We start from the raw sequence: 26211 nt of genomic DNA, 5'->3' as shown, positions 1-26211 counted from the left end.
TCTCTTAACATATCTTAATATTTTAAGGAAGTAGTTTTTAACTCTCATTTCGAAGATAAAATAGAAGAATATCCCAAGGATTAGTGGGGGGAAGCGTGATGAGGAATGCATAGAGGATCTTTATCTATGAAGAGACTTTGGCCCCACACAAGCTTCTTTTCAATTAGTATAGGAGCACTCCAAAGTCATAGCCCACTTGCACTGCATGCTTTTAGTAATTCAATCATAGAGCACCAATTTTTAAGCTGTTGGGTGAAGAAGGAAAAGACACTGCTTCCTCCTATTTTATTTTTTTTTTCATTTTTTCCCCATGTCTTTTTTCCCCCTCTTCTATTCCATTCTATTTACTATTCAATGAATTTATCATGGCATGCTTTTGATACATTACCATGTTGACTAACCCCAACGAACCACTCCTTCTCTCTCCCTGCTGTACCCCGTAACACTTGGTTAGGAGACATTGTGGTACACATTTTTCTTAAGTTGGTGTCTCCCTGGCTGTTTCTAAACGAAGCATAAGTTACAGACACACCCTATTCTCTCTTTCTCTCTCTCTGAGGATTACTTGCATAACACTACTGCTAAAGCACTCAACTTTCAGCTTCGCATGTTCATGTACGTTGGTGCTAGACCACTGTATCTCTCTAGCTTCAGTTTGATTACTGATTCTGTTTCATCTACTTTCTTCAATTTGTACACACTACAGCTACTTTTAAACTATGCAGCCTTTTCAATTGTAAAGCTTTTTCTGCTTCCCAAGATTCAATCAGTAACACCAATAATATAGAAACAGGTATGTTCTCTTCTTGCTTCACTCCTCGAAACATTTCCAAATCCTTTCTTAATTTGGTGTTTGATTTAGTTTTTTATTCTGTTAGTGTAGAGTATGTAGAGTATAGACTATAGTATAGAGAGAAAATATATATGCGATAGGGTATAAGTTATTAAGTTAAAGCATTAGGTTTTGACTTATCACTCCTTAACCAATAAAAAGCTTAAAGTTGCTTTTTCATTTTGTTTTAAAGATGAAGAATACTTTTGCCCGAGGGTAATAAGAATTTATGAAAAAGGAACACACTGTAGGTTCTGCTTAAAAACTTACAAAAGAAAAGGGACAAAAGTAAATGATAAAAACCTTCTAGTGGGGGTGACAGAGGGTAACTGGCAGAGAATTTATCAATTCCAGAAGAAGAGAATGTCCACATAATTGGCTAAACACCTTATTGAATGCCATCAAAGATTATAAAAATAGATTACATTGATTCAGCATAGAGTAAAGTTAGCTTAACCATACACTTTTCTGAATTTTAGTGTTCATGGAATTGGGATCTGAGAATTGCCTATATGAAAAAGGTGCCTTGGCTAGGCTTCGAATGCAATCTTATTTGAAAGAAAAACATGAATGATTTCTCATTCTCTATCTAGTTGAAAGCAATAAGTGCCATGCCATGTTACAAAAACTGGTATTTTACTTTTTGCTTTACCACCATTTGTCTGTCAAAGCACAGACCATCCTGCATGTCAGATTTTAACCAATGATGTGTGGGAACAGCCTACCGCTAATACCATAATTTAATTTATAAAAAATGATTTTAGATTCTCCTTCCCCTATTTATGATTATACAATTTTGGTTTCTCATATTTTAATGGTGCTAATTGGATCTTCAAGTTTTCTTTCATTTATAATCATGTCTTTCCATCCCAATTTCATCTCATGTTTAACTCATTAGTTTTTTCAAAATGGAAAGACATTACTTTGTTTGTTTATTTTTGTCATAAAAATAATAATTTACCAACAAGTATTATCAATTAAATCAATACAGTTAGAGAACTCTTTATTATGAAATTGTAATTCAAATATTATGTGATTTTTAGCTGGAATACTTAGTTACTATTATGTCATGTCCAGTTTGTGACATGCATTAAATATTTAGATGAAATCAAAACGAACAAACGTATAATCATAATATTTGAGGATTAAGAATATAATTGAGTATTTTTTTTTAAATAATTCAAAATTTGAATCAAATCTCAAACAAAACTTGAATGGCTGGATAGCTTTATGAAATGAAGCTGTACTGTACTCTTTCAGTAATTCGTGACTAAAATTGAAAAGAAAAGAGAAACAAATTGAAGAAAGGAGAAAAGGTTGGCTTCCACCTTTCTTGATTCCTATATGCTTAATGGGGAATAAGATAATTGAGATGACCACAGCAGTGGACCACTCTGGGCCTATTATAGGTTTAAACTGAAAAAAGAAGAAGAGTACATTGGTTAATATATCAAAATTCTCTAGAGACACGGCGAAAGTGACTTATCAAAGTAGCCACACAAGAAATTATCAGTATTATTTGCCTTCGGTTAGGAAGTTTTTGGTAAGATTAGTTTTTAGCCCGGTGCATCACTTTCTCTCGGATTTTCATATCATTGTCTGGACAAAGCCACGTATCTTTATATATATGGAATCAAAAGTATATCTTCTATAGAGATTGGTTGGGTGTGTATTAGTACATATCTGTTTCGGATTTAATTATATACATATACTTTAGAGCCACTGTAATGTAAAAGCTCGAATCATTTATGTTGGCTCACCTAACACTTAATTCCCAACTTCCAAACATGGCATAAACATGCTTTACCACTATCCATTCTCTGGCCAAGACCCAACCGCCAAGGTAATCATATATGTTTATGCATGCTCAGTGCATTTTCTGCCGTGGTGCTGCTTCTTTCTCCATTTGCTATTATTATTAAGTTGTGTGGGGTTGGATGAGTATTCAATACCCAAAATATATGCTACTGGCTCCATTCTACTTAAAAGTATTCTTTGAGTCTTTCTCTGACACAAATTTAAAGAAATTATTACTGTAGCTAGCTAGGAATCAAGTCATATATGCAAGGATATTATGGCAAGAGTCAACGTTTTAACATATAATTAATAATTATAAGTAGCACTTTCCCAAATTTCAGCTCCCTTTTACTATTTTATTCTATAATTTTGGGGCAAAAACTGTATCGTTAATTCGTCATTATCGTATTCGTATGAGTAACTTAAGAATATCTGCCAACGTTTACAAAATTTTCATGTTGTTCAGTTTGTGTTACATGTCATGTGTCAGGAACTGCAGAGGAGGCGGAAAAATCTGAAGCCTGATGTTAGTCAGTGAGAGTATTCGGCATTCGCAAGACTTTTGGTAAACTTCACCTACAACTCTATTATACTTCAATGAATAGAGAGAAACGGAGGTGCATGCCATTTTGCAAGAACTCTCTAAGCACTTGTTATTCTCGGCGGATGTCGGCATAAACTGGAATTTGGTGGTTTATTTATTTATTTTCTTTAATATGTGGAGAGGACATCATCTTCAATGAATTGAAGGGCTTTCAGGATTGTATATAAAAATCAATGAGGTTGGAAGTGGCAGAACTTTGGCAAAATTTATTAGAACTTGAGGTAAAGTCTTGTTGCAAAATTCTCTTTCTGCTTTTTTAAGAGGATTTTTCTCATACATAACCGACACAGCGACCAGGACAGGATATCATGTCATATTCTTCCACCTTCATGTATAGTGATTTCTGATTTCCTTGTCTTTCCTTCATCCCTTTGCTTGAAATGAAGAAATCTAAGTTGGTGCTTCCGTATTTTGCTGTTTCATGGTCATGCATCATGACAACCCTTTGGATTTAGTTCTGAGAGGGTTACACTTACATCAATGCCTTCTGTTCTCTCTCTCTCTCTCTCTCTCTCTATATATATATATATATATGACTTTATGAGATTGAGATCTATTGTAGTGTCGTTCAAGGTGTAGTCTTCTGAACTTGCAGGTTAAGTAGAGGTTTTTTTCTTGACGATTTGGTATTCATAACAACAAATAAAAATGAAGTTCATGAAACTTGGAACAAAGGCAGATACTTTCTACACTGAACAAGCTACCAGGTATTTTGCACTTTGCAGCAACCTTTTGGTGAAAAAATCTACATACAACAACCTTTTTACAAATTAACATGTATTCTCCTAATAATGCAGGACTCTGATATCAGAGATAGCTGCAGACCTTGTGATACAAATCAATGATATTACTTATCTGTTACACAAGGTATTGGGATTTGAATGAAAATGCTGTTGTGTGTGTGAAAAGATAAATCAAAATTTAATCATTGGTTCATCTATAATTCTGCTCTTTTTAGCTGCAGTTTCCGCTTCTTCCAAAATGTGGCCTCCTACAAAGGCTTTGCTATGACACAAGTGATTCCGAGAGTGTCTCTCTAGAGCTTCATGATATACCAGGAGGAGAAGATGCTTTTGAACTCTGTGCCAAGTTTTGTTACGGAATCGCAATCAACATAAGTGCTCATAACTTTGTATCCGCTCTCTGTGCAGCCAAGTTCCTTAGAATGAACGATTCCATTGAGAAGGGAAACTTGGTAGGCAAACTTGAGTCTTTCTTCAACTCATGCATTCTTGAAGGTTGGAAGGATTCCATTGCAACGCTTCAAACTACTGCTACGTTGCCAGAGTGGTCTGAGAACCTTGGTATTGTCAGAAAGTGCATTGATTCAATTATTGAGAAAATTCTCACACCCCCGCCACAGGTCAAGACCTCAGATCCATCAAACTTTCTCACGTTTGTGACTTTTTTAATGTTAATTTTTTTAGCTCATAAACGATGATTCTGTGCAGGTCAAATGGTCCTACACCTACACCAGGCCAGGTTACACAAAAAAACAACACCATTCTGTGCCAAAGGATTGGTGGACGGAGGATGTTTCTGATCTTGACATAGATCTTTTCAGGTGCATAATCATGGCTATTAGATCAACCTATGTGCTCCCTCCGCAGCTTATTGGAGAAGCTTTGCATGTCTATGCCTGCCGGTGGCTACCGGGCCTCACGAAGCTCAAAAGTTCTGGCAGTTCAGCGTCTCAAACAGAAGAATCTAATAAGGAGAAAAACCGAAAAATTCTTGAAACAATCGTGAGCATGATTCCTGCAGATAGAGGGTCTGTTTCGGTTGGCTTCTTGTTTAGGCTTCTCAGCATTTCAATTCACCTTGGTGTCTCTTCGGTGACCAAAACAGAACTAATAAGAAGAGCAAGCTTACAGTTTGAAGAGGCAACAGTGAGTGACCTACTTTACCCTTCAAAATCCTCTTCTGACCAGAACTATTATGATACAGAGTTGGTTCTAGCAGTGTTGGAAACTTTCTTGAAGCTTTGGAAAAGAATGTCCCCTGGGGCTGTGGATAACAGCTACTTTTTGAGATCAATCAGAAATGTTGGCAAGCTCATCGATTCCTATCTTCAAGTGGTCGCAAGGGATGACAACATGCAGGTATCAAAGTTTGTGTCTCTTGCTGAAACTGTGCCCAGTATTGCCCGGGAAGATCATGATGATCTCTACCAAGCAATTAACATCTATCTTAAGGTAAAGTACCCGTATAACACCTGCAGTCACTTGTTTAGTTTTCGTCGTCCCTTGCTTTAATGCTGGAAAATTTTACGTGAAAAAAAAATCAAGTATTAGGATTACTTCCCTTAATATATTTTTTGTTTAACAAAAATAAAATTATGTATAAATATTATAACTCTATGTTAGAGTATAAAGTGCGAGCGATGAACTCCATGGTAGATTAATGCCTAAAGTTTTGAATTGGATGTGGTGCCAATTTGGTTAATATAGTTGGCCTGTGATCTTAGACAAAGATCTCTCAAAGGCAACAACATATTATGAGGAAGAGACTCACTTGAGAGAGATAGTTAGAATACAACTACAAATAAAAAAATATTGAATAACATATAAGTAAAAAAGACTAACAAGTTTACTTGTGTAGTTAATTTGTACCCTTATGTATGTAACAGTATCATATATTTTACTAACATTTAATTAGCTAAAAGTACATACTGTTTTTGTATACTTAAAACAAAAATATTGTGTAGTACATTGTATCATATTATTTAGCTTATTATGTTCCAAAGACTATACCAAGGGAAGCCAATTCAGTGGCCAGTTTTTATTATTCTTTGGTTTATCTTTATATGTGATTTTAGTTATTTGCATGAACAGGTACATACTGACCTGAGCAAGGCAGACAAGAAGCGTCTGTGTGGGATTCTAGACTGCCAAAGATTGTCACCAGAAGTGCGTGCCCATGCAGTAAAAAACGAGCTTCTGCCATTAAGAACCGTAGTGCAACTTCTCTATTTTGAACAAGACAAAGGCTCTAAGGCAACCACAAGTCACAAACTGCCAAAGCCACATGAGATACTTCTGGGAGCAAAACATAGACCAGCTACAACTAACGAAGAATTCAACGGAGAAGAAATTAGAGAAAGGGTCCACCACAAAACTAAAAGATCAGATGGTAAGTTGTTGGCATTGGACTTGGAAAAAAAGATGGTTATAAAAGGAGACATTGAGGAGACACGGTCTGAGAAAGCCAGGGGAATCAAAGATGCAAGTAGTTCAAGCGGCAAGGTGGACTTGGATCCCAAAAAAATCATTAGAAGGACAAGAAGTAAATCAGAACATGGCGTCAAAAAGTAACATTCAGATCACCATAATAACAATAATAATAATCTTTGGAGAATTCCTCCAAAATCACTGTCTGCAATTTGTAACTTCAATTCTTATTATTTCTTTCTTACCGTGTCATAAATGTAACCAAGCAATGTATAAATCCTTTGTACTATCTCTTTCCCTGAAGAGTTGTATGTAGGGAATTTTTTTTTTTTACATCCTTTTGTTTGATAAAGAGAGACAAAGAGAGATCATGTGTATTAAAAAATGTCTTTCTTATTTTATTATTAAAAAAGGATAAAAAAGTTATATAAAATATAAAAGTAATACAATATAAAATATCATTGTCTGTTTAACCAAGAGGTCAATGTTACAAATGCACTTGAATTTTCAGGCTCTTTTGCAACTTCCAGCCCGTTTGAAAAATCTATGTAGGGAAATCACTATTATACCCGTCGCCTGTGGGACCCAAAAGTGAGTGAAAAAAAAAAAAAATAGCAAAGAGAGGGACGTATTGAGGTTGGTAAAGTAAAATTCATATTTTTTATATGAGAAAGATAGCTTATACATATCTGGATGGTAAAGGAAATCAACATTGACTATAACTAATTTTAATTACTAACTGCAATTACCAAAAAGTTAAATTAACGAATAGGTGTCTGAACTATTTAAGATTTTTTAATTAGATATCTAAAATAAATAATTTTAATTGAGTCCTTAATCTTATACAATTTTTGTAATTGATTTCTGGGATTAATTTAAAACGGCTTGAAACCCTCAGAAATAGATAATTTGTGACTATTTTACAAATTTTAAGGATCCAATTATAATTTTTTTTACATAGGAACTTAATTAATAAAGGCTCCCAATTAGTTCAAGGTTAATTTAACCTATTAAAGATTAACTCTAGCATAATTAATGTTGTGTTTGATACGCATTAAGCTATAGAATAATGAAAACAACATAAGAAAAAGATGCCAATTAAAAGATAATTTTTTTTTCTTGTATATCATTTGATGAATAATAGATAACACAAATAAAATAATATAAAGTTTATTAAAAATATTTTTAAAAATTTTATTTGTTCATTTTTATAATATTTTTTTAATTTATTTTTTGCATTAATTATTTTTTATGCAAATACCCTTAACTACTTTACAATAAATGTTATATTTTTTAAAAAATGTATTATCTCTCTTATGTGAATTGGATAAAAAGATCGACACATTAATTAATTAAAGTAATTAAGTAAAAAGATATTATGATTCCTAATAAATTTAATAGTAATTTTGGTAAAATAACAAAAAATTATTAACAAATTTAATACCCATCCACTAACTTTATTAACCAACTTTCAGATTTTAAATTAGTTAAAAGAATTTTATATTTAAGGATGAATGAAATATAAATAATACTCCCTCTGATTTCTCTTATAAGAAAATAATAATAATTTTACCTTTATTAAAAAAGTTAGTTAATTTCATTAAATTGTTTTATTTACAATTGAAAAATAAATATTTTTTCTAAAAAGATAGTTTCATTAAATAAAATAAAAATAATTAAGTTGTATTTATATTTGAGAACAAAAAATTAAAGTTTTTTTGGTATAAAAGAGAACAAAGGGAATATATTACATGTATATATATATATATAATATTATAAATGTATAATATTATTTATAATATTTATGGTATATTAAAATGTACAATAATATATAGTATTTCATATATGCATATAATATTTATTGCTAATTTAACGTGTGTTTAGAAAAAAAAATATTTTTTTTAAACGGAAATAAAATAAAATAGAGATTAGAATAAAAAAAATCAATATGTTTTCCTTTTTTAAAAAAGCTGGCATCTCATTATTACAGTTATGAATTTATAGAGAAAGAAAGAGTGGAGAAGAAACATTTGTCTCCTGTATCACAATTTTTAACAAATTAAACCGACCCTTAAGTCGGGAAGTTAATGTGCATAATTCTGAGCTTGCGAATGAAAGATTGAAACTGGGGGATTGGAAGATCTTTGTTAAACACATCAACTAATTGGTGTTTGCTCTGACATGAACTAGTTTGATAGTGTTGGCAGCAACTAATTCTTGGATGAAGTGATGATCAACATCTTGATTACGACATTACAAGATAGAAAAATTAAGAAGCAGAAATCAGTATATTTTAAATTAAAATGAGACAACAAGCGCTGAAGCCGTAAGATCTCACCTGTGAAAAAAAATTAACGTGCTTTAACATTTATTGCTTGTATGAATAAAAACTCTTTGATAAATTTTTATTATCTCAAATAAAGATTATAATTTTTATGAACAAACTTGTAAAATAATTTTTGAGTAATGTATCATTCTATACTATAAATTAAAGTTTTCATAAAATAGCGAAAATGTTTAAAATGAGACGTGCATAAGGTAGATGTTTAAAAGAGAATGCATATCCTGGTGAAGAATCTGGTCCCATTCCGCATTCTGTGCTTCGATCTTCAGCCAACGTCGACATTCCAGAGACCAGTTCATGCGATGAGGTCATCATTAATTACCTCAACAATCATTTCGACACTCTTCGATAGCACACTCAAACAGCTTATAAGCTTTAACTAACTTTAAGCTAATTGTGTAATCCATTTTAAATTATAAATTTTGAATAAGAAAAAAAAAAGAAATTGTTTCTAATTTATAATTAATTTTTAAGTTAAATTTATTTGGGATAATGTTTTTTTGTTAGATCGATAATTTTTTATCGTGAATTTTACTTCTAATTTATTATTACAATAAAAACATTCAAATACAAATGTCTAATACTTAAAGTGACTTTTCATCAAAATAAAATTTGTAAAATTAATTTCGAATTCGTTCAAAATGTTATCCCAAATACACAATATATAGTTTTATTAATAAAATTACTACGCATATTCTTATTCTTATAATACAAATATTTACATAAAATTAAATTTAAAAAATCATAATTAGTTATGTTTTAAAAAACTTAAAATTATTTTATTGTTAACACTAAAAATGTAACATTTAAAGGAATAGAAATATATTTATCTAAATCTAAAATTAATTTTTGAGGAAGGAATAGTTGCAAGCTAAACATGAAAATGGAGGCATGGGAAGGTTGGTGCATTTCTCCCCTCCCTCTTGAAACATGAAATATGGTTCTTTCAATCTAATTAATTATTGTCATTTATGCCATTCTTTCCATAAATATAAATATAATAATTAATTCAGTCAGTTTTGTTATTTTGGGTTGGACAGAACAATCACAGGATTGTTCATTTTTGCAGCCATTTCAGCGTATAAAAACCAAAAACCCACCCACCTTGCATGTTTGCTTGTTCCTAAATTACAATTTTCAAAGCCAGACAGACAAACATGTCCGAGAATATTGAGTCCAATTCTCCTTCGCTTTCCCTCTTTATCTGAAAGGTAAACCCCACTTCTCCATTTCTATACCTCTCACCTCAATTCTTTTCAAGTTCCGTTTTATTATTATTATTTAATTACTCTCCGTAGATCTATTCATGAATCCCTAATTTTTAATTTTGTTGTGTATTAATCAATAATCAATGGTGATGTATCTGTTTATCGTTGTACGACCAGTATGCTGTTTAAATTAAATCTTTTTCATTGCCATGTTTTTGCCTTGCTTGTTGCATGTCCAGCTATAAGTCCCATGTTTTGTGTGAAAGAGTGTGCGACTGTCGCTGAATTCTGTGCTCTGCTGTTGAAACTGTGGTTTTCGATTTCCTGGTTTTGGAAGTGATCACTTGGCTAATCTATTCGATTGGGAGATTAAATTCGTGAGGCTTCTCTCCCATATCTCGTTTCTGCTTTCCGTGGTTGAGGATGAATCTGTTTTGTTGCCTCTGGTGTAGAATCATACTTGAATTGCTAAAAAATTTGTAGTAGTGGCACACATATTACTGTTGAACTCTTTTCTTTAGAGGGTATAAATACTTTCCTTCCGCACACTGCATGGAAATTTTAGGTGGAGGATGGAATGCTCGGTCTATTTAGGTTTGGTATTGAATTTTAATTGAATCGTTAAGTTCCCTGGTAAAGTGTGGTAACAACAAAAAGTTGATGTTTTGTTATAGATTTTGAAACATTATGTATGCAACGTGTTTTCTTATACATCAATTTATTGTTCCATGGAATATCATATTTACTTCCTGTTGTTGATGGAGAGACTATTGAATCTGTGAAGATTAAAGCAATGTGATGACAAAGGTGGCTGGCTTGCATTAATTATTGCTGAAGTGCAATGTCACTGGGATAGCTGACAATGTTATTAATGCCAGCCATTTCCGCAAATACATGCTTCTAGTTATGCTAATTTCATAAGCATTTGTGGTACTACATTATCCTTAGTTTCTTCTCAGACAGGAAACAGTTGGATTCCTTGAACTAGATAAAGTTGTATCCAAATCTTTTTCTATGCCTCTTGTCCTGAGCTGAATAGCAACAAATATGTTTCAAAGGAAATGAGAAATAAAAGGTTTTCATCCATTAAATTGTGTTGGCTTCAAAACATAGATTGAAAATGTTTCTATCTGTTGTCACCACGGGCTTGAATCTGTTTATTGCCGGTGGTTTTGCTTGTCAAACATTGTGTTAAATCAAGCATAAGTTCAGGCTTGGTTATCTGCAATTTTCTCAGGAAAAATAGTAGTCATTTGTGTGTTGCTCCCTTTTCTTGTTTGCACCATCATTATAGGTATGTTTGCACATGAAGATGTATGCATAAAACTTAATTGACTTGCACTCATTTTCTTTTATATGTTGATAAATCTCTCAAAGTGTTATATCAATTGCAGTAGTAGACTCAAAATGATTGCCTTACATTTAACATGTCACTTGATTTATCAATTTGAGTTCTATGTTTCGCATACTTGTTTTCTTTATCAATGACTAAAGTCAAAAGAAAAAAAAATCTATACATTTACACATTTAATTAGTTTACCTTCTTTCCTCCTGGATTTCAGGTATGGAGTGTTTTGACTTCTGGAAGAGATAATGGTGCAGTGCCTAGACGGATTAAAGCATTTGTGTGCTGCTCTGGTAAATTGTTGTGATGCCGATTCGTCAAAGCAACCTACAGGTTTAGAAAATCCAGAAGTTCTTGCAAGAGAAACAGTGTGTATGTCATATCTCTAATTTCTTTCTATCATCTGAACGGCAAATGAAGCTCACTTCAACATTACCATTTTATTTCCTTTCAATTCCTTTTAGTGGCTATAATAACTGTTGAAAGCCATTGAAGACTTAGATAACAGTTAGATGGCAATGAACCTGTACATTCTTATTGTTCAGATATCTAGGCTCTTGTTAAGAATTGATTCACTATTATAGAATATTCATCTGTTTTTTCTCTCAATTTTCTTCTTTTGTCAAAAGCATAAAAAATTGGAAAGAAATATTAACAAAATAAGATATTTATGTGTTTTATTGTTGATGCAGTTAGTGTAAGTGAGATTGAAGCGCTGTATGAATTGTTCAAGAAGATCAGCAGTGCAGTGATTGATGACGGACTAATTAATAAGGTTTTTTTATATCATCTTTTGCTCTGTCCTTCTATCAGTTTGTGTTATGAACTTGTGATATTTGTATTTTCAACATTTCTGGACTGTGACATTTTTCCTAGTATATCCTTTTAATCATATCTTTACAAGTGTGTTATGTTTTATGTAAAATTCAGAACTCACAACACTTTATATTGTTTATGGCATTGGTTGTTTGTAGATCTAAACATTGACTTTTTGTTTGTTTTGATGGTTTCCTGATTTTACATGGCAGGAAGAATTTCAGTTGGCATTGTTCAAGACGAACAAGAAAGAGAGCTTATTTGCAGATAGGGTACATAGAACATTAACTTCTTGTTTTTCTTTTTCCAACTGTTTTTTACATTTCCACCCTGAGGAAAAAGAAACAACAATATAAAAATAAAAACTTCGTACCCCATTGCCCAGAGGCTCTTCGCTATGCGAAGGTATGGGGGAGGGATATTGTACGCAGCCTTACCCTTGCATATGCAAAGAGACTGTTTCCGGATTCGAACCCATGACCAACAAGTCACCAAGGCACAACTTTACCGCTGCACCAGGGCTCGCCCTCAAACAACAATATAAAAATATTGGCTTAAATATGTTTTTGATCCCTTGACTCAAATTTGGGCCACTTTTGTTTTTGGTCTCCCAAATTTAAATGTGTTTTCTTAGTCCCTCTTGACTGATTTTTTGCGGTTTGGATGCACAATTTGTAGCAGTTTTTTTACCGGAAGAGAGACTAAAAAGAACATTTATTTAAATTGAGGGACTAAAAAACGCAAATTTAAATTTGAGGGACAAAAACAAAAGTGACTTAAATTTGAGGGACCAAAAACACATTTAAGCCAAAAATATTTGTATGCATTGTTTTTATGAAAACGCCATAACTGTGGATATTATTTTCAATTTCCACAGTAAAATTAATTTTTCAACTACCTTTGTTTTCATTATTATAATCTGTTTGATGTGTTTTACATGTAACTATGTTACTATATGGGCTAACAAATGTGGCATTTTATACCATTATGGCATTTATCTTTGATTTGTGAATGCGGATGGCTCTTTTTGCGTAATATTTATGATCTGATTACTTAAGAGTTAGTTGTATGCCATATACATATGATGTGAACCTTAGAATTTTTATTTGTCCTGTTCATGATTTTGTACTGTTTGTAGGTGTTTGACTTGTTTGATACAAAGCACAACGGGATACTTGATTTTGAAGAGTTTGCACGAGCTCTCTCTGTCTTTCATCCCAATGCACCAATTGATGATAAGATTGAGTGTAAGAATGACAAATGTTTAGAAGACTTTAGCTATGTGGTCTACTTTTTTATCTGGGTTTTGAATAGGAAGAGCATTTATTGGAGAGGGAGCTAGATCATGTTTTGTTTCTGTAGTTTATTTATTTCCTTAATGCATTAGTTATTAATAGTAATGCATATGTTGGGCATTTCCAACTTTTCTTTTTTGCAGTCTCATTCCAATTGTATGATCTCAAACAGCAAGGTTTTATTGAAAGGCAGGAGGTAATTTTCTTTTCTTGTGATGTTGAATAAATTAAGTTTTGTCCACCCACCATGTGGACTACTTTCTTTTACTTTGTTTGGGTCTCCTGACATTCAATGAGGGATAGAGTTATATGTTAGTAACTTGAATCAGCCTTAACTTACATAATTTGTTTTTCTAACCCCACTGCATATGTATTTTTAATACTTTCGTGGTCCAATGCCCTGTATTGAAAACCAGTCTAGCTGAAGGGTTTTCAAAGTTTGATTGGCCATCTTTATCTAAAGGCCAAGGCTATAACACTGGGAGAAACAAAGGGTTGAATTATAGGTGATATATTGTTCAGGAATTAAACAACTTTATCATTGTTTCTGGTAATATTTAGGTACATGACCTTATTTTGGAACAGAATTTGACAAATTGTTCTTATCAGTTACTGATGTGAGAACTGAGAACAACCTAGATGAAATTGTAAATTAAATTATTATACCTGAGTTAAAATTACCATTTTTTTTATCTTCTAGCTTTAACATTGGAAGTTATGCATTCTCAAAATTTATGCATTACTTTTATTTTTTCTTTTTCCTCTTTAAAACTTGAGTATCTTCCTAGAATTTAACTGCAAATGAATTTAAAACCATGTTTTAGAATTGTAGAGCAAAAAATTGTTTCTTTCCTCGAAATCTGTTCGATACGCTGATATATGTTTCTTATAGCAGCATATATTTGATAATATACATTGATGATTGATGTCATTTGTGTAATAGGTAAAACAAATGGTAGTGGCCACTCTAGCCGAATCTGGCATGAATCTTTCAGATGATGTGATCGAAAGTATTATTGACAAGGTGCTTCATTTATCTGATAACTTAATTGCATATCAAATTTTATGTTCATTACTAGACTGTATAATTGAAGCATTTTATAAGCACTTTTTTTCTTCTTTTCTTTTTTGCTTGTTTTCTATTTTTTCGTGTTAGAATAAGTATAAAATTTATTATTTATATTTTGTCTCTTGAAAGTCTGTAGAAGTAAAAGCAATATTATGAAGCATGTCAATTAAATGCAAAGCATGCATACTTTGGAAAACTGCTGTTTAATTTTTGTAAGTAATTTAAGTACACATGTTCTGTTTGCTGGTGCATGTTCATCCTTCATCAGTTCATTGTATCTCACTTTAGTTATTAATTTCGACAGCTGTGTGTACTCTATGTGAATAATGTGATGTTTTCCTCATATTTGGTCCGAAGTTGCTACTTAATTTCTCTGCTAAATATAGTAAACCTTTTTTCAGCCTTATTCTTGTGAAAATCACAGGTTACCAGAGTTTTGTGTGTGTTGAGTTGATAATGATGACATTGGTACATAAAATCATTCTTGTGCTACTATTATCTTCTCTGTATGTCACTGATAGTTCTTGAGTTATTTAGACATTTGAGGAAGCTGATACCAAACATGATGGGAAGATTGACAAGGAAGAATGGCGAAACCTTGTCTTGCGGCATCCATCCCTTCTGAAAAATATGACTCTTCAATATCTCAAGTGAGTTTCTTTCCATTACTAACCACTATTTGGATTTTGAAATTATCTTGCGAGGGAAATGTAACCAAGCTTATTTGAATGTGTTAAAATGAATCATAATGTTATTAAGGCAAATGTTAACCACTAACCCAAGGCACTAGTAAAAGCATGAAAAATGTTTTTTTTATTACTTTTTTTTATCCTACTATGATTTCATTGCATTCCCAATGCGATTTTCAATAAATAAATAAATAAATTCTATTATTGATTTTTTAGCCAGTGCCTCTGGGCTGAATTGATTACGTTACTAATATTTTTATAGCAAAAGTTTCAAATCCTTACCAATTCAAATGTTTTTAAAACTAGTTGATAATACTATTATAAAGAAAATGAAATTATAATAAAATGGAAATGTTATTCTTCCCTTATCTCTTATTCTCAACACTTCTCATAATTGCATGTGCGTATTGTTTGCCACTTTCAAGTTGGTAATGAAAAAGAAAGAAACCTAGCGTATTTCTTGGGAAATAAAAACTGTAACTAGAAGTTTGGAAGCTGCTTGCTAATATATAGTATCATTAAAAGAATAATTAAAAAAAAGCAAAATATGTACACATACATGCCCATGACCTATGTGGACTATGTATGTAAAATTGTAAACTTTATGGTTCATTAATATTCATATTAAAAGTTTGTTTAAATGGTAGCTATTTGGATTTTGGCACTAATACAATTACCTTTTAATTTATTTTGTCCTGGATAACATTTCTAATATGTCTATGTATTATACTTCTCAGGGACTATTTTATTTTATCAAGCTCTAGAATCTAACATCTGACTTAAATTGTTTCCTTGGCAGAGATATCACCACTACATTTCCCAGTTTTGTTTTTCACTCACAAGTTGATGATACTTGAGGCAAACTACAGCATCCATGTCAGTTTCAGTGTTCTTGACTGGGAATGGTCTTCGATTGACTTGTGAATGATGACCGGGTTCTATGTGAAGGATTCGGTACGGGGTGGATATGGAGTTTATTTATATTTTCATTACAAGTAGAACTTTGTCTTCCCGTTTTTGGATGGATGAGGTTTGTAGATTGAACAAATGGGTTTGATTATTTATTTATTTGCTTCATTTGAGAATAAAAGGGGGAACAAAATAGAATATTCAGGCATTTCAGCATTAGCACTTTGGAATTAATTTTGGTGAGAAATATGTTTACCATAAGTCTTGTGCAATGGCTTCAGCAATCTGTGAAGAGTTCTTTGAGCACATGCCCTGGGTTGAGAATTGCTGCTCCAAAAAACTTAAGTGCATGTCAGTTGTTGTGCTTAAAGCCAACTCTAGCTTTCCTCCTTGACAGAAAGATAATGCCCCTCTCTATCCAATTTATTTCACTCTTATATTTGCCATTATTTTTGGCTAGGCTATTGATGATTAAAAATCAATTAGCAGCGTATGTTTTCTTGTAATTACATTTTTTTGCAAGGGTATGTATTTGAGAAATTAATTGAAAACAATATTTTATGAGTGCCTAAAATCACACGGAGGATTTATTTAATTATATGCCACGAAGAAATGTTCAAATGTGATGATGGTGGGAGAAGTGTAAAAGGTAAATCTCAGTTTTAAAAATCGACCTGGCAATTGAACCACGGATGACTAGTGGCTGGGACCTAAAAACAAAATGTTTGAAATTTATAGGAATGATTCTAGAAAAAAAAATAAGGAGAAAAAAAAACCCAATTATAGAGATAAATATATATATAAGTTTAAATTTTATTTTGTTTGAATTTATAACATTAACTTTGTAATTAAAGTCATATATATGACTATTAGACAAATTTTATTTTATTTATTACATGAAATAAAATATATATATATATATATATATATATATATATTTTTTTTAAATAATAATGTTTCAATTTTAATAAGATTTAAATAATTTAGTATTTTATTTTATCTATTCATTATTAATATGTGGTGAATTTAAAGTATTTCAAATCCATATCCTTTGATTATTGGTTACTAAATTAAACTACTCGCAGGATTATATCAAACTTAAGTTCAAGCTAAACAAAAATGGCTTATATTTAAGATTTTTTATTTTTATACCGATATTTATTATATAAGATCTTTTTCACATTTTCATTGTAAGAATAAATATAATCTATAAAAATTAAGGAATTTAATTTAATATTAAACAGTTAACAGTTTTAAATGAATAAGTTTTTTAAAATAATCTATAAAAATATACTTCGTATTAGTTAAAAATGATTAGGTTTATTTAATCATTTTGTCAAACAAGGTTTATTTAATATCTAAAACATATTAAATTACCTAATTAAAATATTGTATGGAATTCATGAATTATTTGGATAAAAAATTTCAAAATAAAATGTTGAGTCTAGAAAATCAAGACATATCTCAAGATTAAAAAAAACCACTTATACAATCAACAAGGTCCTCCCAAAAAAAAAATTACCAAAGAAAAATAACTAGTAGAATTCGCACTTATTGATTATCATACAATTTACTTGGTTGTAAAGTAGTGTCGTTTGATCGTTTCAAATTTTCCTTTTGCGTGCGTGCTGATGGTGATGAGGAAAATAAAATAAGAATAGTTAGTAACAAGAAATTAAAGAGTTAGTATAATTTATTTATTTTTGGACAGCAAAGAGTTAGTAAGATCAGTTATAGTAGAAGTTTAGAAATTAATTATAAAGATTAACTTAGAGGAGAAATTTATTTGGAGTTTAGATGTAGAATAAATAAAGTCTACACATTTTAATTTGTAGATTTGTAGTAATTAAGCAAGATAAAAAAAAAAAAAACAAACAAACAAACAATACGAGATGTTATGCTTTTATTTTAAAAATGTCATCACAGATGCCTCATTCCCTACCTTGGCAGGTTTGGTGAAAAAGAAAGTATAGGGATAGAAGGTTGTTCATTTACTGGAAAGCACACTTGAATAAAATCATGAGAGCAAAGATTTGACTTTTTTAGAAAAATTATAGGATGAATAGTAATTTTTTTACAGAAATTTTATTCGAATATTATTATGCAATCAGTTTTTTAAAATTATGAAATCAATAATAATTTTTTATTTTTTAAAAGATATTTTATCTAAATAGTTAACTAATTTTTAGTTATTATATAATCAGTTTTTATTTTTTTGGAATTTGTTAAACTCTATTTTTTCTTGTAATTAAAGTTTTTTTAAAATCTTATATAAGCATTTGTCTTTGGACTCACTCGTTATAATTTTAAAATTTTAGAAACACACAATAACAGGAGGTAGAGCCACAACATTAGGAGACAAACACGGAAAGACACATTGTATGGTAAGAAAGAAAGGTATTTCTAATTTTTCATATTTTATAATTGATGTTCACAAATATATGCATCAGCAAGGTCTCACTAGTGAGGAATGGTTGATTTGGAAGAGAAGAAACAAAGCTGATAACATTGGAAGGGTCAAAGTAGATGTATTTGCGTTAACCCTCTCTGTTCTGGCTTCTTTTTAGACACCTGTAATATACTGTACTACTTGATAATGTTCATTCGCATTTCATTTCATTTTTTTATCTATCCAATCATCTCTCTTCCAAATTATTTTTCATTACTATTCACGGTCAGCCCGAATTCACACCTTTCTTATTTTACTTTGTAGACTCCCATTTAGAATTCAGGAGGATTGAAAGATTTTTTTTTCACATTTATGGATCATGACCCATAGTTGACCGTTCATATTTTTGCCAAGATATTAAAAATTAGTTACATTAGTTAAATAGTTACGTTATATATTAAGTTTATATTATTAAAATACAATAATTAAATATATTACTAATTACTTAAAAAAATTACAAAATAAAAAGGAAAAATACTGTTTATGATTCGGGTTTGGGGTTATCAAATTCTAAACAGGAGTCAGCAAAAAGAAATAAATGGGATTGGGTATAGTAAATGGGGGTGTAAATAATAAATATGGGTCTGCAAGAAAAAAAAACAAAGGAAAAAGTAGAAGTTGTGTTAGGACCACGAATTCTAAAAGTAATCTGCAAAAAGTATTTTAAAAAGTGCGAATTTAGGAAGGAGACCCAAATTCTCACTTAATAATAATGAGGGATAATTATATTAATAATTTGAGGGTAGGAATAGTTGGGTAGATAAAAAAAATCAATTTCATTCTAAGTTCATCAATTATAAATAAGTATGCTGGTTTCTATAACAATTATTAAAATATTGACTTAATTGAAAATCAACAAAATGTACAAATTCTCAAAATCATATATGAAAATATTTTAAACAGGTATGTGGGGTGAAAATTTCTACATTAATAACACATGAAACTTAAATTCTTATGTATTTTTTCATGTATGTAGAGTATTTTATATAAATCAATATGCAGATTTAGACTAAAATATTTTTACAGTGTATGAAAAGGTATAGTTGCTTTTATTTTTAGTTATTGTGAAAAAAATCATTTTCGATCATTGCAACAATATGTTTTAATATGGTCAATGTTGTTGATAGATGTGGGGAAAGAGAGCCCAAAAATGACACTAGATTATAGGCTATGTAGTGGAAAGTTTCTTTTATATTTTTTTTACTTTTTATCGTTATTCCCTTGTTACTTATGTAAATAAAAAAAAAACTAATTACTAATTTTATTTTCTTCGGTTGGTTGTGGATAGATGATACTTTGCCTGTCGGCTGTAGATAGTAACCACTAATATCTGCAGTATTTTGTACAATACGAACTTACTCTTCATTTTTTTTATCCTTCAATAGTAGCTATGACAAATATCATCATAGACTCATACCTGAACTCATTCCAAATATGACCAGGATCAGGGTGCTTGAATTTTGTCTGATTACTAAAGTCGGGGACGGAGACACTAATACTGCCTTCAACCCGTCTCCGAACCGCTCCCTGAATATGATATGAATTTATTAGGGATGTTTGATTTAATTATTTTTTATTTTTGTTTTTATTTTCACGGAAAATAGAAAACAATTATAAAAATACGTTTGATTGAATTTTTGAAAATATTTTCAGTAAAAATATTTTTTCAAATAAACCAAAAACGAAAAATAATAAAATCTCGTTTTGAATTAAAATCAAGAACCTCATTTTGAATAAAATAAAAAATAAAAATGCAGTAACAAGAAATATAATTTTAAACCAATCTAAAAATATATTTCCTTTTGAAAACGTATTTTTAATATTTTTATTTCTTGAAAACAAAAAAAAGTCAAACCAAATATGTTTTTAAAATTCTAATCTTTTGAAAATGAAAACAATTTTCAGAAAATGAAAACAAGAAATGAAAACAGAAAATGAAAATGCAAACTTAACACACCCTTAAATTACCCATATATAAAGAAAACATAGTCGTTGTGTGTCTATTCATTCACTTTTTCTTTCTCCTTTGCTGGATGCTGAAGACGTAAGGAAAATAGGATTCACAGCAAACACTGTTGGAACTTGGGTAGGAGGCATTCTCCAGAGCCGTCGTAGGAGAGCACCTCAAGATCAATGCAGAATGCGATTGTTGCCACGCCAGAAGGAAAGGGAATGAATAGCAAGAGTTTCAATCAATGGACTCCACTATACCGAAAACAACTGGGTCGGAAAACACAATGGGGGATGAGATAGGCACCTATTATCTACCACAGCATATTCACCAGTTCACACACATCTTATTTCTCTCCTGCCCCCGTGTCGTTAGTTAGTAATTAACAATTTCTGCTTTCTTTTTTCACCAAATAAGTTTCAAGCTTAGATTGTTCTTTAAAATCACAAATGCCAAATATAAGGTTTCCCTTTCGTGGCCCTTCATATTCTGATTTTCATTCTTCATTATTCCGCTCACAATAAAAATATTGGTAAACACGAATTCTAGTGTTTGTTTATCCATGGTCACTTTCTTAACCACCAGATCGTGCCTAAGTCAAATCCTTGGATTGGCATTCAAGGTACTTTAAAACAGAAATACACGTTGTGTTACTATCTCTAATAAACTACTCAGTCAAATTATATCTCAGATAAAAAGTCACCAAATAGTGAAAATCTTACTTTTTAGCCGCGTTTCAATTGATACATAAATAATGAATCTATGAAAAAGTGAAAATGTACACATTGATATCTAAATGTTCTTCACTAAGAATACACACCACACGAACATTTGAAATATCAAGGGACAATATAGTGGTTTTTTTTTCTCAAGGGCTAAATTGGGTTGAGTAATCTTTTTCATACATGGAACTGAATATTTAACATAAAAGGAAATGACTACTTTCCATCTCGCGCATATAGACCACGGGTAAATTTACTAATAGTTAAAAACGTTCAAAGTTATTATTGGTTGGTAGTTGCTAGAATTACATTACTTTCACTAAGCATGCATCACAGGTGCTGATAATTAAATCAAAACAATTACTATCTACCAAAACCCGTATAGAGAATGTTAGTATTTCTAGCTAGTAGCTACCATGACACGAATGGAGGTGTATAAAATTGCGTTCAAATTCTCTGAATCCAGCGGGGCCAGTCATCCAAATAAGTTTGCATTCATCCATTAACGCATTCACAAACCCAAGTAGAAAAAAGACTACTTGGACAAATATTGATGCATAAATCTCCCATGCTTAAAATGAACAAGTTATCGAAGTTGACAAAATCAAAAACTAAATAAAATGTTGATACTATGGAATCAAGTCATGATAGACAGACAAGTGAAAAATAAAATGCTTAAATAAAAAGAAAATCTGACAAGAGTTTCGGTAAGGTTTTCACTTGAGAGGAATGAACCTGGAAGAGTGAGTGGCACCAATACCAGGCCTACCATGCTTGACGGGTTTGTATGAAATAGAGAATTCAGCGAGATAATGGCCAATCATCTCGGGTTTGATTTCAACCTGATTGAAAGTCTTGCCGTTGTAGACTCCAATGATGCTACCAATCATCTCAGGCACAATAATCATGTTGCGGAGATGGGTGCGCACTGGTTCTGGCTTCTCACCTGCTGGTGCTTCCCTTTTAGCTTTGCGGAGCTTCTTAATCAAGGCCATGGGCTTCCTCGTCAGACCTCTCTGGAACCTTCTACGTGCACGCGCACTGAACATCTTCACCAGTTCGTCGGTGGACATGTCCAGAAGCGCGTCCAGATCCACGCCCCTGAAGCTGAATTTCTTGAACGTTCTCTTCTTCGGCTGCGCTGCCCCTGCCGCTGCCGCCGCATCAACCTCAACGTCTGCCTGCAAAATGCATATTCAACATTCATAAACAACAAATAGGTCTCACTCTCGTCGGAGAAAGGAGAACTCACCATTCTCGCCGGCTGCTAGGGTTTTGGCTTCGAACAACAAAATGAACAAACAATAGAAAGCACTGACAAAGGCAGGCAAATCACCTTGACCTCTTATGCTGTAACCCTAGAAGAACAAGCTCACCTTTGATGGGCTCCCAGTTCTACGTTTATTGGGCTTCCATATCCTTTACTACCCCAAAAGCCCATTCAAATTTTATTAATATTATTGGATGGGAGTTACTCCTTTTAGCATGCAAATTGCCCTTCACTTCTACCAAAGGGTTTAAAATGTAAAATAGAATTATGATTTTAATTTTATATAATTTTTGCACCTCTTTATTATAATGGAATCATAATTTTATTGTACACTTCAATAATAGAATCACAATTCTATTGTATATCTTTTGCTAAATTATAATTTTGGTCCTCTTGTTTTTATAAAATTTTAATTTTGGTCCCCTTGAAATATTGTTGTAACATTTGGTCCTCCTAATATTCAAACTTTGTGATTTTGTTTATTTTGTTAATTTCTAACATTGACCGTTATAGTTGATTATCGGTTAGATGACATAACATATTTAAAATGACTTTATTAAAATAAAACAAAAAAAAGGAAATCTAAAAAAATAGAGGGAAGAAGGGGTCTCCAGACTTTCTTTAATTTTTTAATTATTTTTTACTTAATTTAATAAAATAATTATCATATTTATGTTTTAATAAACTCATTTTAAATGTGTCATGTCATTTAATAGACTGTCAACTATAACATTCAATGCTTGAAATTAAGTGAATGATCAAAATTTCAAATATTGAACTAAGAGGACCAAATTTTGTAATAAAATTTTAGGAGAACCAAAATCAAAAAAATTTGAAAAGAAGGGGAACAAAATTAAAATTTAACCTATATTTTTCATCTCAAATATAGCGAGAGAAACACATTTTCAATGTATAAAAAGGGTGCAGAAAATTACATCATACATTCAAAATAGGAACACATCACTATTGTGTAATTTTTCCGCACCCCTTCTTATACATCAGATTTTCGTTGGGTATTTTTCATGAAAATATAATTAGAGATTTAAGTTACATTTTTTAACTTAAATTAATTTTCATACAAGTTATATTAATGATGACGTACATTGCCTTTTTAATAGTAATAAAATTAATTGTTACCTAAATTATCTTTTTATTTAAATTTAAATTAATGATGAATTGATCTACTTAAGATTAACAAAGGTAATTATTATAATAATTAAATTGACTATCTTTATAAACGATAACTTGTATCCAATTAATTTAATTTAGTTTAAAAATATATATCAAGTTCTATTAAAAATAGTAAATTATATCACAATTATTTTGATTACTTTATAAGATATAACTTGCATTTATAATTAATAAAAAAAATTATAAAAACAAAACTCACAACGGAAATACGATTTTGTTATATTTTTTAACAATAAAAGATACACAATGAAATCGTATTTTCGTTGTACATTATTTTTTGTTTTAAAAATACAAAAGAAAAATATGATTTTGTTGTATATTTCAAAAAACATGACAACATAAATCATATTTTCGTTGTGTATTCTTTTTCTAGGTGATTTAAATTTTTGTAGGAATTAAGAAAAATGTTTGTAGGGACCAATAGTAATTTTCTTATTGGATTATTTATTTTTGTTATGTTCACTAATATAATATGATAAACTAAGAAAATTAATCTATTAAGAGAAAAATAAACATATGATTGGGTGAGTTTATCATTGATATATCATAACATATCATTTTTATATAAAAAAAATCCTCTAGGGCTTAAATCCAAAATATATAGTCCATTATAATTATCCACAAGTAGCCGAATAAAATAATATTTTTACTTTAATTTTTATTAAAAAATCAAACTAATATTTATAAAAATTTATTTTTTTATTTTGTTAGTTTATTTAGTTTCCATAAAATACTCATTTCCCATTAAATATTTAAATAATATATTTTTACCCCCTATATTTTGTCGCAAGAACTAATTCAAAATGAATCAAATATCATAGGTATTAAAAATAGATATATTATAGAAATTAAAACAAAATAATAAAAATTAAAAATTAAATCATCATTTTGAAAATTAAACATGATTTCAATCCCTTAGTCAACATAATAAGGAATTAAAAACTTAACTTATAAAAAATATTAGGCACTCAGCAAAAAAAAAATATTAGGCTAAAATATAATTTTTGTCCCCCTTTTATCCATGACTTTAGTTTTTTTAATTGAGACATTTTGTCTCCCATTTTTAAAAATCCACAATTTTAGTCCATATTTTTTAATTGAGATATTTTGTCCCCTACTTTTAAAAATTTGATATTTTAGTCCCCTTGAGTAATTTCAAGCTCGTTGACTATGTACTTTTTAATTATTATTTTTTATAAATTAAGTTATTTAGTAATTAAATAATTGAAAAATAGTTGTGATGTAGATAATAAACAAACATGTGTAAATGAACGTTTACAAATTATATAGATTGACGTTTGAAATTTGTCACAATGATTAAAATTTTAAATTTTTTAAAGTTAGAGACGAAATGTCTCAATTAAACAATGAGGGACTAAAAATACAAAGTTTTTAAAATGGAAGGATGAAATATCTCAATTAAAAAATGGAACTTTGGGAGGACTAAAAGCATGAATTTGTAAAAAATAGTTGACAAAAATTATATTTTAGCCAAATATTATATTATTTTATTAGGCTCTCCTTGGTAAAGTTACAAGTCATTAAACTATCAAAGTATGAGCTACATCATCATTTACTGTTATTGTTGTCTATGATTCTAATTATAAGACTTATTCAACTAATATATGTCTTTTGAAAAATTTTAATCACACTAAATTTGTCAATTATTTATATTATTATTCAAAAATTATATTTTTCTTATCTCTATATCCACTTAATTATTTTTTTTATTAATATTTGAGGAGAGAATAATATAGGAAAAAATAACTAATGCATTTATAAATTAAAAAATATTCTTATAAAAAGGGACAAACAAAATTCTAAAATAATCTTATAATTAAGGACAAACAAAGTACTTGATAGCAACGAGTCAAATTTTTAATAGAAATAAATACAAGACCATAAACACTAAAAATATTGTTTAGAGACTAAAATAAAAAATTAAAGAAAAAATATTAAACCTTTTATTTTTACTCCCTGTCATTTTTTTTTACATGAGCTAATCTGAAAATGAATTGAATATTATAGGTATTAAAAGAATAAACTAGGGACCAAACATAGTAACAAGAATTAAAAATATTTAATTACTCTAAATATTTAATTAAAAATATTAAACCTTTTATTTTTACTGCCTGTCATTCTTATAGTCATACAAATTTTATCTTTGTCTCTATTTTTTTTATAAAAAAAACCTTTGGTCATCATACATAATATTTTTAGTTTCTTTAAGTTTCTCTAAATGATTATATATATATATATATATATATGCATGGAGTCATGGGTATTTAGTTCACAACACAACACATATATGCATGACAAGACAGAGTTCATTATAATATGATTATTCTCTTCTACTATGGCATCTTTCTTCACATCACAGCACAGGCATTGTAATGTGTAATGGTACAGGCACGTAACACAGGCCGAAAGAAGAAAAGAATAGAGAAAACACAACTAGTTAATAATATCTCAATTATAGGATAGGAGAGGCATGAATGATGGTGTGGTTGCCGGTTGGAGAGGGCTTCTGCCATATGGGGCCAGACCAGA

General features: G+C 30.4%; 3 protein-coding genes across 8 annotated transcripts; 2 read left to right on the top strand and 1 right to left on the bottom strand.

The window, feature by feature from the left end:
- Nucleotides 1-354: 354 nt before the first annotated feature.
- On the top strand, nucleotides 355-6736 carry LOC114392379 (BTB/POZ domain-containing protein At5g47800-like). 5 transcript variants are annotated; one of them, XM_028353499.1, is made up of 8 exons: nucleotides 355-615; nucleotides 726-793; nucleotides 3120-3454; nucleotides 3829-3940; nucleotides 4031-4100; nucleotides 4192-4596; nucleotides 4685-5428; nucleotides 6068-6736. In XM_028353499.1, the coding sequence occupies exons 4-8, from the start codon at nucleotides 3882-3884 to the stop codon at nucleotides 6545-6547; spliced, it is 1758 nt and encodes a 585-aa protein (XP_028209300.1). In that variant the 5' UTR covers nucleotides 355-615; nucleotides 726-793; nucleotides 3120-3454; nucleotides 3829-3881; the 3' UTR covers nucleotides 6548-6736. The 5 variants fall into 5 exon arrangements, with proteins under 5 accessions (XP_028209300.1, XP_028209299.1, XP_028209298.1 ...); XM_028353498.1 differs by having other exon boundaries at nucleotides 707-793; XM_028353497.1 differs by having other exon boundaries at nucleotides 355-793.
- A 3032-nt stretch (nucleotides 6737-9768) lies between these two features.
- On the top strand, nucleotides 9769-16629 carry LOC114391788 (calcineurin B-like protein 3). Of its 2 annotated transcripts, XM_028352745.1 has the most exons (10): nucleotides 9769-9958; nucleotides 10195-10332; nucleotides 11518-11672; nucleotides 11993-12075; nucleotides 12329-12388; nucleotides 13255-13363; nucleotides 13555-13607; nucleotides 14355-14435; nucleotides 15018-15130; nucleotides 15969-16629. In XM_028352745.1, exons 3-10 carry the CDS (start codon nucleotides 11549-11551, stop codon nucleotides 16024-16026), a joined length of 681 nt encoding a protein of 226 aa, XP_028208546.1. In that variant the 5' UTR covers nucleotides 9769-9958; nucleotides 10195-10332; nucleotides 11518-11548; the 3' UTR covers nucleotides 16027-16629. The 2 variants fall into 2 exon arrangements, with proteins under 2 accessions (XP_028208546.1, XP_028208545.1); XM_028352744.1 differs by lacking the exon at nucleotides 10195-10332 and having other exon boundaries at nucleotides 9770-9958.
- Nucleotides 16630-21675: 5046 nt separating this feature from the next.
- LOC114393919 (40S ribosomal protein S15-4-like) lies at nucleotides 21676-22592 on the bottom strand. Its single transcript, XM_028355423.1, has 2 exons — nucleotides 22453-22592; nucleotides 21676-22381 (listed from the first exon to the last, which is right to left on the bottom strand). The coding sequence occupies exons 1-2, from the start codon at nucleotides 22453-22455 to the stop codon at nucleotides 21917-21919; spliced, it is 468 nt and encodes a 155-aa protein (XP_028211224.1). The 5' UTR covers nucleotides 22456-22592; the 3' UTR covers nucleotides 21676-21916.
- Between the last annotated feature and the right edge of the window lie 3619 nt (nucleotides 22593-26211).

This window comes from Glycine soja, chromosome 17, assembly GCF_004193775.1.
Source record: "Glycine soja cultivar W05 chromosome 17, ASM419377v2, whole genome shotgun sequence".
Taxonomy (NCBI): Eukaryota; Viridiplantae; Streptophyta; class Magnoliopsida; order Fabales; family Fabaceae; genus Glycine; species Glycine soja.
The sequence above is the reverse complement of the archived record's forward strand: the minus strand, read 5'-3'. Positions and strand labels throughout refer to the sequence as shown.